This window comes from Protobothrops mucrosquamatus, unplaced genomic scaffold (assembly GCF_001527695.2).
Source record: "Protobothrops mucrosquamatus isolate PMUCROS unplaced genomic scaffold, P.Mucros_1.0 scaffold226, whole genome shotgun sequence".
NCBI classification, from domain to species: domain Eukaryota; kingdom Metazoa; phylum Chordata; class Lepidosauria; order Squamata; family Viperidae; genus Protobothrops; species Protobothrops mucrosquamatus.
The window spans coordinates 330,295-338,203 of NW_015386577.1; the positions used below are offsets into that span (position 1 = coordinate 330,295).

General features: G+C 37.9%; 1 protein-coding gene across 1 annotated transcript in view; it reads right to left on the bottom strand.

Moving 5' to 3' along the window:
* Positions 1 to 7,909, bottom strand: part of LOC107285904 (sodium- and chloride-dependent betaine transporter-like) — a 57,065-nt gene that overhangs the window by 5,109 nt on the left and 44,047 nt on the right. Inside the window, exons 13-14 of the mRNA XM_015814170.1 lie at positions 4,820 to 4,920; positions 440 to 610 (exon numbers count right to left, since the gene is read on the bottom strand). Coding sequence (XP_015669656.1) covers positions 440 to 610; positions 4,820 to 4,920 — 272 coding nt within the window. The remainder of the gene's footprint in view (positions 1 to 439; positions 611 to 4,819; positions 4,921 to 7,909) is intronic.

Below are 7,909 nucleotides of genomic sequence, written 5' to 3' on the forward strand. Positions count from 1 at the left end.
ATAATAATAATAATAATAATAATAATAATAATAATAATAATAATAATAATAATAATAATAGTAAAGTTGGAAGGGACCTTGAAGGTCATCTAGTCCAACCCCCTGCTCAGGCAGGAAACCCTATACCATTTCGGACAAATGGCTGTCCAGTCTCTTCTTAAAAACTTCCAGTGTTGGAGCATTCACCGCTTCTGGAGGTAGGTTGTTCCACTGGTTAATTGTTCTCACTGTCAGGAAGTTTCTCCTTAGTTCTAGATTGCTTGGTGTGGCTTTACTTTGCTTATGGAAAAAAACAATTATCCTAGGATACAGAATACATCTTTTTCAGTAGTACAAAATTGCCTGAAAGAACCTGTCAGTTATATCCCTTATGAACAAATGGCCAGTCATGTAAAATAACCAAAGTTCTGGGACCTCAGAGAAGTCCTGAACTTATTACCTCTTTGAAAGATCCTTTGGTTTTCAGGAAGCTGACAATAATATAGGATGGTATGCAGATCATAGAGGACAACGCCAACACCCAACCCACTGCAATCCCCCACGGAGGATATTCATAAACATTGTTGTATTTGAGGGGTTGGTATCTAATGAGGGAAAACAGGAAGGTAGCCTGAGGATGACAAGAACAGACAGCATGACAGCTACGCAGTAGTAAATTAGAAACATCTGTAAGAGATAATTAAGGAAAAGAAAAAAATACATTTAATCAAGGTCTTTCAGCATGACTTTTTCAGCCACGGGCGAACAGAGTCTATAGTGAACTCCGATCATGCAAGCAAAAGTTGAGAGGGTTGTTAGGATCTGCAAAGTGCCTGCTGGCTTTAGCTTAGACTTGGCGTTTAGCTTTCCTTTTTTATTTTATTTTTTGCTTTCCTCCCCCCGCCCCAAGTATAGGAAGTCCTTGACTTACGACCACAATTGAGCCCAACATTTCTGTTGTTCAGTGAGACATTTGTTAAGTGAGCTTTCCCCCATTTTACGACCTTTCTTGCTACAACTGTTAAGCGAATCACTGTAGTTGATACATTACTAACACAGTTGTTAAGTGACTCTGGCTTCCCCACTGACTTTGTTTGTCAAAAGGTCGCCAAAGATGATCACGTGACCCCGGGAACACTGCAACCGTCCTAGATATGAACCAGTGGCCAAGCATCTAAATTTTGATCACGTGACCATGGGGATGCTACAATGGTTGTAAGTGTCAAAAATGGTCATAAGCCACTTTTTTCAGTGCTGTTGTAACTTCAAACAGTCACTAAGTGAATAGCTGTAAATCAAGGACTAGCTCTATCAGCCAATAGAATATACTGCATTCTCTTCTATGGTACAGCTGAATGATGGTATTAGTTCAGAGTAGCATGTATGGTATTCTGGACAGCTCAGCAGAACATGTTTATTTTGATTCCACAACACTCTCCATACAAGAGATGGACTGGATTGAGGAAGGGAAGGTTGCTGTATTTTCCCTTCAAAATCCCTGATGGCCTGTCGTTAAGCCTGGCAAGAATTAAAGCTGTATTGTGAAGGAGAGGGAGAATTTTGTATAAATACTTAAGAACAGATAAAGGTTACAAAGGTCAGAGTTAGAGTGGTAAAAAATTCTACTCCTGTGTTCCTTCTGTAAATCCTAGATCACTTGTAAGGTTCTCTCAGATTGACCTAAGAATCCACAAGAGGTCAAGTTTAAAGCTCTGATATATGTCCATGAGGAATCAAACTTGTTGTCAAGAATTAACTCGATGCAATAGGCAGCTTTTCCCCCAAATTAATTTTAGAAAATATATCAACTGGCAAATCCTGGTGCAGGGCTATTTGATACCCAGTCTAGGTCCAGCTTCAAGCTGGTGTTTGAAATGCAGTGAGGGACATGGTGTATTGCTCTCAAGGACCTGGATTGAATTACCTCCAATTTTTTGATATCTTTATAGGTACAATTTCCATGCCGTTAAGTATTAGCTCAGCATTTTTGCTCTACAGTATAAACTGAGATTGCAGTGGAAACATAATTATTTCCCTGCTGGCTGGCAAATCTAATTATTACATCAGAATTTTTTTTCTGCATGAGATGAAATATATGTTTTTCTTACCCTTTCCAGGTATGAGAAGATTGAAACACAATTCCTAAGGCATTAAATGTTAAGATGTTTAAAGATCTTAATTTCCTCAATCAAATTGCCAGTAGTTTTCCATTCATGGATGACTTTAATTCTTTGCTTTGTGGATATAATCACTTTTAATTTACCACAATTAATTCCTAATTTTTGTCCCCCGCAATAAGCATTTGAAGCTTGTAACTCCAATGAAGGCCAACTTCAAAATCTTCAAGAAGTTGATCACATCATCTGTGTAAATAAAAACACTTTTGCTAGCACTAGGAGATGAAATTTACTTTTGCTTAAGGTCTGAGTTAAGGAGTGGATTGAATAAAGATTAACTAAAAAGGGGTCCAGAATACAACCTTGTTTAATTCCTCTTACAGTGAGAGTTGGGCCTGAAACAACTCTGCTTACTGTACATTAGACATATAAATATCTTGTAGAGTATCATAATTAATCTAGTAATTCAGAAATCTGTAGATGTCTTTAATAATTTCTACCACAATCCTCCCCTAGAGATCAATTTTTCAAATCTATAAAGGCAGCAACAAGAACAAGATCAAGAGTAATATTTTTCTGTTGGATGGTTTACAATACTACAGTATTCAATAGTTGCTTGTTTTCTCTTAGTCAGCCAAAACTTGTTCTTTTTCTAGCCAATCACTGAGTTTCCCACATGGATGTTTGGCACCTGGTTTATTAAAACATTTAAGAGATTGATCAGATGGAAATTAGCAGGAATAGAGTTATTGCCTTTCTTAATGATTGGGACTGCAATAATACCAATATTTAGGCATCTGGATACAGCACTCAATATGTGTGAAGAGGGAAGCCAACACAGAGTAGCTTTTATAAGTTCTGCAAGAATCAGATCTCTTCAACTGCTTTTCCATTTTTTTAGATGGGATATAAGTTTGTAAGTTTCCAAGGTTGAAACTGGAGGCCTACCAAGAAGGGACTTTATGCACTCAAAAGACTACTAAAATATTCAACTTATTTAAAAGGCAAATAGTTAAACAGAGATATTGGGCTTTAGGCCTGGGCAATGGTTTGGGAACTTGAACTGGCAATCAACTGTTGGAAGACAGTTTTTAATTGCTTGTAACAATTTTCTCCACTTTTCCATTTGTATCCTCATTATCTTCTCTTTGGAGACACACAGAACCTGGTCTTGGGACCATCTATATACCCCCAACTTCTGCTATGTGACTTACATCCTAGAAGCTTGAAGGGTTATTTCCTCAAAGATGAACCTATAATTCACTCAGGTAATCAAAATAGATCATTCTAAACATCCTGCCACTATAAATGGTTCCCAGGTCATGGTGTAGATATTTTTTTTTGCATTGAATTGCATTTCCTATATTCTGGAACTACAGGATGGGATGGGATGGGATGGGATGGGATGGGATGGGATGGGATGGGATAGAATAGAATAGAATAGAATAGAATAGAATAGAATAGAATAGAATAGAATAGATGGAAGGGACTTTGGAGGTCTTCTAGACCAACCTCCTGCTCAAGCAGGAAACCCTATACCAGTGATGGCGAACCTTTTAGAGACTGAGTGCCCAAACTGCAACCCAAAACCCACTTATGCATCATCGGGTGCCGGGTGGGTGTGGCCCATTGGGTGGGTGTGGCTGCAGTGGTAACAGCAGACTGGGTGGGACTAAAAAGTTCAATCAATCAATTCCAACTTTGCAAGATCTTTTTTTTTCCACAAGAAGTTGAACTTGACTGATTGATTGAACCTTTTTTTTTGTACACGGCAGAGGAGGCCTAAAGCAAAAAGGTTTTATAAAATCCAGCTGAAGACCGCGGACTGGGGCGACGGCGCGTGTGCCCATAGAGAGGGCTCTGAGTGCCGCCTCTGGCACCTGTGCTATAGGTTCGCCACCACTGCCCTATACGATTTCAGACAAATGGTTGTCTAGTCTCTTTAAAAATTCTAGTGTTGGAGCATTTACAACTTCTGGAGGCATGTTGTTCCACTGATTAATTGTTCTAACTGTCAGGAAATTTCTTTCTAGTTCTAGGTCAGGGGTCTTCAAACTTGGCCCTTTTATGACTGGTGGACTTCAACTCCCAGAATTCCTTAGCCAGACACGCTGGCTGAGGAATTCTGGGAGTTGAAGTCCACAAGTCATAAAAGGGCCAAGTATGAAGACCCCTGTTCTAGGTCTTCTTATTTAAATAGGACCATGTCTTGATGACATTTTATCTAAACTTCATTTTGTGCTGTGCCATTTATTGATATAACTATCAATAGATGAGTATATTTGTAGTTCAGGGTTAACTGTAGGCTCCTCGGTGCTCACTGAGCTTAGTGATTTTCTTGCAGATGTTTCATTACCAAACTGATGATGTTATCTAGTTTGGCAATGAAATGTCTGCATGAAAAACCACCAAGTGAAAGAGCACCAAGAACCCCCACTGATGTATTTGCAAAGTATATCTGTATCTCTATTTCTCTTCCTGTAGATTCCTACCATTGGCATCTCATTGTAAAACACTTGAATAGATCATGTAAAAATAATTAAACTAAATTAAAAATAGCTAAAAGGAATTACTAAAAAGAACAATGCTAATAGAAAAAAATATACAACAATTAATAGTAATATTTTTGTAATGTCAGGCAAGGGAAATTAAAGAAAGATTTTTTTCCTGCATCATCACCACCCTTGCCATACATGTGTAAAAGACATAGTCAATGTACTTACCAGACAAATTCCAGGTGTGAGGTAGAGCCAGCAGTATTTAATCAGGGGCCAGGGTTTGTAGCCAATCATATCTTCAATATTGTCATAAAAACGATCAGCTCCTTGACCATTACAAAAGAGAATTTTATATAAACCTCATGCTGTCAGAAACCAGACAGATAAAGAAAAAAGCCACCCCTCTGGCCTGGAATTCAATTGTATATCTTCCCTAGGAGATCAAAGCAATCTAAAGCTCTCCATAGGAATCTGCTAGCTTAAACCAATTTTCTACAGCCCTCCAAATCATTCAATATTTCTCAAGATTCTGGATTAGAATTCTTACCATTCTTTTAGAAAGTGTTACCTTCAGGTAAATTGGATTGTGGCTGCCCTAATCTCCAGCTATTGTGGTCAATAGAAGACATACTATACGTGTATTATTGGACATTAGGAAAACGTGAGATAGTCTAAATGATGGGAACTGTAGTCTAACATATCAGCAGGCTGAGAAAGGTTGGTAGAAGGGATAAAGGCAATTTTGTCACCTTCATGATTAGAGTTTTAAACCATGTCTCTCAGACCTCTGTACAATATGCTATCATTATTAATATTGATCATGTATGAAGAAAATAAAAGGGATTTTATCCAAATTGTTAGATATAGTCAAATGATAAGAGAAAAAAGTCAGTACTGATGAATGTATAGAAAATCTGTAGAAACCTTTCATATTTATTTACCTCAACATCTGTATGAAGACTTTTAGAATCATACTAAAATCATAGTTATAAAACTAAAATGAAAGGCAAACGTTACAGTTTTTATTGAAACATTAGAATAATAACAATGGGATCTTATACCTGTCAACTCGGTACTAAATGCTTACTAAATTTAAGGAGACTTATGGCCATAAAAAGCCTTTATTACCAAGTCCCAGATACATTGGACTTTTAACTCTTACAGTCTTTTAGCATAAAAGCAGGCAATCCCATTGCACTAGTCAACATTTCTAACTTGTATTTGTCAAGAGGCAGATATGGAAGAACCTGATTTGGCAACAAAATGGTGGCCATTGTATCATCTGACAAATGGTGCCAAAGGAGGCAATTGGATAATTCAAGGAAGAAAAGAGCTTAAGAGGTTTTCTTGTTCCATCTGAACTATTCTAAGCAACATGAAGGACAGTCATGTTAGTTTACAATGGCAAAAAAACCCCAAAAATCTGGTAGGACCTTCTCTGAGTAACATATTGTATTAAAAATAAACTGACATAAGCTGAAGTTCATCAGCAATAAACTGACATAAGCTGAAGTTCATGAGATGCCTAGAGTAGCTAAATTGATACAAGATTGAAATTGGGGTGGGAGGAGGGACTGGAAAAATAGGTCAGTTACGTAGACCCAGGTTACATGTAAGGCAAATTCCAAGCACCTGATCAGTTAACAATGGTGATGTAGGAGATGAACCTGAGGGAGACTGAGCCCGAGGGAGGGGTCAAATGTGTCATCAATCATGAGTCCCTTTGCATCCACCAAGAGATCTAAGAACAGCCCATCATGAATTTCTTATTTACCTCCAAATTGCTTTGATCACTAGTAGTTCAGATTCATGTAGAGAGCTTAAACTTACAATAAATCTTTATACCCATTTGAACTGCCTGGATCTCCTGATTTCCCTAGCGCTTGACAGGTGATGTATTACAAATCTCTGACATATTCTTATAATCTTAGTTATTCCTCTCTTGCTTATTCATCATGCTATATGAATTGCCCTTCAATTCTGAATTATTTCTGGCCATGTCAAAACAGTCTTTGCCATTTCTTTATATAATACAAAGGCAATACTCCTCCCCCCCACTTCTGTAAAGAAATTCACTCCATTGAGATGTAATACTTGTGACCCTCCAGAACTGTGTTTCTCAATTTTAGGAGCTTTTAGAAGTGTGGACTTCAACTCCCAGAATTCCCCAGACAGCGTTGCTGGCTGGGGAATTCTGGGAATTGAAGTCCAGGCATCTTAAAGTTGCTAAAGTTGAGAGACACTGCTCCAGAGGTTCCTGCACTGTAGCTTCCCACATCCATCACTTTCATCTATGCTGTCTAAGTCTTCTACAAGAATCTCAAAGGATCTGATCTATCCTTGATCTTGGCAGCGGAAAGAGAGAGAGAGAGATCTGTTCTCTTGCTCTTCTATACCCTAATCAACAAAAGAAGACAGCATGTGCCTTCACATTGCTGATAAGGGCCAGAAGGGAATCAGTTGTGCCCAGTTGTTAAGGCAACTTGAGGACGCTTGCTTAGCTTCCAAAACAATGCTACTGTTGAGAGTGAATATTCCCTGGTTGCTAAGCAACTGAGTTCCAGGATGTAGGACCATCCTAGAAGTTATACAATCAGCTCTCCACTAAAGGTAAAATGAATCTGCAAAACTGGAGGGAACCACAGTAAACAATACCAACATTCCTTCTACTGCTGATGGTTTCCTTCCTTAATTTTCATTCCCAATAATAAGCAATAGTGAAGTGATGCAGTTTTAGATTCTGGCTTCCAGTTTACAACAACTCCCAAAGTGTGTTAGGTTTTGTAAAAAGTAGGATTCCTTCCACCCCTTTCAGTCCTCGCAGGCTGTTCCCTTTGGCAGTTGCAACAACAACAACAACAAGCTGGCTGGAAACTAGAAGATCTTTCAAAGGAATAAATCAGAATGCAGTAAATCCTCACTTTTTAGCAACAACCATCTGCTTGACAGGCAGGAGGGAATCCTGCCAAGCTGTGGGCGGTATTTTCGAGGCTGGCAACAGACAAGCCTAGAAACATGTGTCTTTATTCACGACATTTGCTATTATGCTTCATGGTGTAAACAAAGAGGATCTGGCCTGCCAAATCAGACACCCTGGACATGAGTTTTTCATACCAAAACTGGGTGAGGGTTTCCTGGATGGGAGGATGAGGGAGAACTTAAAGAGTTAAAGTTAAAGAAATCAGGGAATTCTTAATATTCTTATTTATTTATTTATTTATTTATTTATTTATTTATTTATTTATTTATTTATTTATTTATTTATTTATTTATTTATTTATTTATTTATTTATTTATTTATTTATTTATTTATTT